Below are 4,995 nucleotides of genomic sequence, written 5' to 3' on the forward strand. Positions count from 1 at the left end.
ATTTTTTTTTTTTGTTATTTTACGATGAAAATTCTTACAACGGAAAAACTTTAAAGAAAATATAATATAATATTTTTGATTCCGACAACAAACAAACAAACAAACAACAAATAATTAAAGAAATTTAAATAAAAACAAAAAACGTGGAAACAAGTTTATGACGTTGAGTTATAAACATTGAATCCAGAACACAGAGAGAAAAAAAAAAGAGAAAAAAATTTTTTTCCCGAAAACAAGAAAACTAATTTTATATTTATATATGTAAAATTCAAAAATTTCAAAATTAATTTTTTCGTTTGAACGTGTGTGCGTGTGTGCGTGCGTGTTTATGTTCCTCGAAAATTTTAATGAAATTTTTTTTCTTAATATTATTATTTTTTTTTTTGTTAACGTTAAAATTTATTATCACCAAACTATAAGAAATTAATTTCGTTTGTAAAAATTTCATTATCGTACTTCGTATAAATGAGATAATAATAATAATAATAATAATAATAATAATAATAATAATAATAATAATAATAATAATAACGAATAAAATTTTTTAAGAAAAATATTTAATGTAAAATAAATTAAACTTACTGTTGTTGATTTCTAAGATCTCTTATGTATTGAAAATTCGGTGTCAAATCTCCATTGCTAGCTATGATTGCCTGGAGAAAAAAAAGGAAAATTTTCTTATCAATTTTCATGTTTTGTTTTTATCAATTCATTGATAAGAAAACTTACACCGTGTACGGCTTGAGAAAACGAATGTTCTTCCAACGGTTTTTTAGCATCCGAACATATTATGTCGTATGCGTAGGGATATAAAAGATTTCCAAAAAAATCCGTGGATTCTCTTGGCAATTGCGTCGGCATGTTGTCTATCGAACATACTAGAACTCCAGGTCCTTTGAAACTAATATAAAAATAAACGTTTAGCAGTAAATTATTACCTTTTGATTTGTTTATTGTTTAATTGTTTATTAAAAGAAAAAAAGAAAAACAAAAACGAAATAAAAATTAAAAAATTATTTGTTTAAATTTTACACTTGAATGAAATTGACATTGTTAAGAGAATTCATTTAAAAAAAGTTTTTAATTTACTTTTTTATTATCATTAATTATTTTATCTTTTAGTGTTTACCTTTTAGTATCTTTGTTTCTGTCAGCATCGTATAAACAAAATGGTGTATCTATTGTTGTGCATTCATTCATAAATTCAATTGAACCACCCGGATCCGCGGAAATGTCACAAATTGCCAACATTCTATGTGGTAAAGAAGGAGCTCCTAATTAACAAAAGAAAGAAGGTTTTAAATTTTTTTTTTTTTTTACGAAATTTAAAAGGATTTATTTACCTATCGAAGATGGTAGCCATGGTGTATGTGCAGGTCTTAAAAGAGTTTTGGCATCTGGAATTGTTAAAAGTTTTGGAGAATCAACTGCCCAATAAATACAATTGATTATAACCGAAGCATACGGCGCGATCTAAAATTTTAAAAAAATATGTTCAAATGCTAGAATTAATAATAATAATAATAATAATAATAATAATAATAATAATAATAATAATAATAATAATAATAATAATAATAATAATAATAATAATAATAATAATAATAATAATAATAATAATAATAATAATAATAATAATAATAATAATAATAATAATAATAATAATAATAATAATAATAATAATAATAATAATAATAATAATAATAATAATAATAATACCTTTTTGCTAAATGTAGAAATGTAACGTTCGGGATGTTCAATGTATTCGTCAGAATCAAAACCTCCACCTTCTTTTCTTTCAAGATGGTGTCGTCTTCTTACTTCGCAGCAATACAATTTGTTCGGTACTGAGTAGACAAAAAAAAATTTTTTTTTATTTTCTTGTAAAAAGAAATTTATAGGATCAATTAATTAACTCACCTCCATGTTCGGCGACTTTTTTTAACATTTCCGGTGGAACATATTCGTGTGGTAATTCTTGAAATACTTCTTGAGCTCCTTGCGACACGTTACCCGAACCGGTAAATACAAAAGTTATAGGGCCGATCGATCTGGGCATCATACCCAATGAAATTTCATATCCGGCATCTCTTATTGCTTGCCTCGCCATCATTGAATTTCTATAATTATGAGCCGGACCTATGTGCTTCGATAAATAATAATAATAATAATTAATAAAGATATCAATTTCTAAAAATATTTTATGCCCGAACCCCAAAATTTACCATAAAAGGTGTGTGATGACCGAGAGCCAAAAGTCGAAGTCCCAAACCGTGTAAAATGTTAACCATACCAGCAACCCCCGCATATTTTCCAAAAGCCACAACTCTTTGACCTTTTTCATCCATTAACTTTTCATAATCGATTAAACGTATTTTCTATTTAAAACAAAAACAAGAAAAAAAAAAAATTAACCGCCGAAAAATAAATAAATTCATTCATTTAAAAAAATTTTTTTAATGGTTGTAATTTTTAATTACTTTAGCCAAAATGGCGTCTAACAAAGCCATATTCGCTTCTTGTGCTTTTATGGTATGAGAAAATAAACAATATGTTTTTTCCGGTAGGAGTTGATCAACCGGAACTTGTTTGACTCCAAAAATCGTAGAGGCTTCAGATATATCTTCCTGTATGACAGCTCCCGCATTGGCATAAGTCTAAAAAAACATAATAAAAATATTTCCGAAAAAAAAAAAAAAAAACATAAAAATAAAATTGAATTTCATTAATAATAATAATAATAAATTTCACCTGCATGGGATAAGCTCGTCTGTTAGAAGGTTGTACAATGACCTTGACCCCAGCTCTAGTTAACCTTCTAACATTGGCTGGAGAAAAAGCTGCTCTCCGTTCCCATACAGATTGATCTTCTCTACGAATGGCAATAACTTTTCCTTTTACATCTGCCTTTGTCTTAAAGAGAAAATTTTTAAAAAATATTTGAACGAGTTTTTCTCACTCGCAATCGATAAAATGTTACACAAATGGAACACTTACGTAAGCGTATTTTCGTCCAGCAACACCCTTTTGAAGGGCGGCTTTTGTCCTTGGTACACTCTGAAGCCTTAACATATCAAATAATTATGCTAACATTTTTATGTATTAATCCGTGACTGGTGGTCGTTGAATTTGAGATTAAACCACCAGAATATTATTAATAACAGGCGACCTTTTGACCGGTAGTGTATTGATAACAACCAGCCTAGTTTATTTAATTTTTAATTTTAGCAAGCTGACCTCTATTAGGGAAGCTTTTATTTTATTTTATAATGCTTGTTTTAACGCTTTTAATTACTATTGAATCAATCAATCAATCGATAATTTTTATTCCATTGAATTAAATTTTCTTTTTTTTTCTTTTTATTAATTATAATCTCTCGTATTCAATATCAAAAAAAAAATCCCTGCTTTTGTCCTACCTACGAATTTACTTTTACTTTCCTTTTTTTAAAAAAATTTTTAATCTTTTTTTTGTCTGTTTGTCTGTCAGTCATTTTTTTAATTAAATTAAATATTAAATAAAATAACGTATTTAAATAAAATATTGATAAAAAAAAAAAAAGAAGAAACAGAAAAATGATAATAGGAAATACAATGTAGCCAATTAATCAATTGGTTTCCCCTGACTTTTTTAATTTAGGCAAAACGCAATGATTTAAAGACACGTTAGAGTATTTTAAAAAATTACAGGCGCAAAAAAAGTAAACTTATTTAAAAAAGAAAAAAAAATTTATTTATGTAATTGTTTTATTTTAACAAAAAAAAAAAAATATTACGGGGGACAAAATGGCACAGCTGGATATGGATTGCTTCCAATAAAAGCATATGGATCCGGATTAAGAGCGCTACATATTCTCTTGTATTCGTTATATCCGCCTCCTCCATTTCCACCGCCGCTAAAGTTTGGACTTTTTGGCCTTCTGTAATATCCATTTTTGTATCCTAAAAAAAAAAAAAAAAAAAAAAAATAATAATACATTATTTATTTATTACTTTTAAATTTCTTTTTACGGTGAATGGTGAAAGGTAAATTTTAAAAAAAAAAAATTTTTTTTTTTTTTTTGGTTTTGGTGGTTTCATTTACACTCAAAGTGACCGAATTAATGAATAGATAAAAATACAAAACTATATCATTCTTTTTTTTTTTTTTTTATTTTAAATTCATTAAACGTGTGTATAAAGTCGTCGTAAATAACGTAACGCGTTCTACACAAATACCTCTCATTATTGATTTTTTATTTAAAAAAAATTTTTTTTATTATATAAACTGGAAAAAAAAATATAAAAATTTATTTTCACTTTTTTTTTTATCCAATAAATTTATGTATTTGAAATTTTAATCGATAAAATTCATCTTGATAAAAAAATAATTAATATTTGTTGTTAAATCAAGTCAATGAATCAAATTGACCACTCCTAATTCAATCCGTGAATATTTCAACAACGCGAATTTTATTAAAAAAGAAAAATAATTATTCTTCATCACCACATCTTATTGTAAATTTTAAAAAAAAAAACCTTGCGAAATAATAATAATAATAACATTTTTGTCATAGATAATTTAAAGGAGGTCATTGTTATTTAAATGTAACAAAACATTTATCGATATGATTATTCATTGTCTTCTTCTTCTTTTTCTTCTTCCGACATAATTTTTTTCTCAAAAAAAAAAAAAAAAGAATAATAATAATAATTTTTTAAAATATTTTAACGTCGTCGATTCGTATCGTAATTTTAAATATTATTATTATTATTATTATTATTATTATTATTATTTTTACATCCCGTTATTATTATTATTTAAAATAAAATAAAACAGAAGCAAAAAAATAAAAATAAAACTTTTAAAAAAAAATAATTTTTTTTTAAATTGAAATGTTAATTAATATTAAAGTTAGTTAGTTTCAAAGCTTTAATTTATTATTATTATTATTATTATTATTATTAAAAATTACCCTTAGAAAAAAAAAATAAAAAAGGGGAGATGGGGAATTA

The 4,995-nt window shown here is 24.9% G+C and overlaps 1 protein-coding gene across 1 annotated transcript in view; it reads right to left on the minus strand.

The window, feature by feature from the left end:
* Phum_PHUM016080 (aminoadipic semialdehyde synthase, putative) overlaps positions 1-3,072 on the minus strand; it is a gene marked incomplete at both ends in the record, with an annotated part of 5,652 nt that extends 2,580 nt beyond the window's left edge. Inside the window, 10 exons of the mRNA XM_002422763.1 lie at positions 583-653; positions 730-901; positions 1,130-1,274; positions 1,344-1,427; positions 1,746-1,847; positions 1,921-2,146; positions 2,226-2,378; positions 2,481-2,657; positions 2,752-2,913; positions 2,998-3,072. Coding sequence (XP_002422808.1) covers positions 583-653; positions 730-901; positions 1,130-1,274; positions 1,344-1,427; positions 1,746-1,847; positions 1,921-2,146; positions 2,226-2,378; positions 2,481-2,657; positions 2,752-2,913; positions 2,998-3,072 — 1,367 coding nt within the window. The remainder of the gene's footprint in view (positions 1-582; positions 654-729; positions 902-1,129; positions 1,275-1,343; positions 1,428-1,745; positions 1,848-1,920; positions 2,147-2,225; positions 2,379-2,480; positions 2,658-2,751; positions 2,914-2,997) is intronic.
* Between the last annotated feature and the right edge of the window lie 1,923 nt (positions 3,073-4,995).

The sequence above is a fragment of the Pediculus humanus genome, genomic scaffold, assembly GCF_000006295.1.
Source record: "Pediculus humanus corporis 1103172107371 genomic scaffold, whole genome shotgun sequence".
NCBI lineage: Eukaryota > Metazoa > Arthropoda > Insecta > Psocodea > Pediculidae > Pediculus > Pediculus humanus.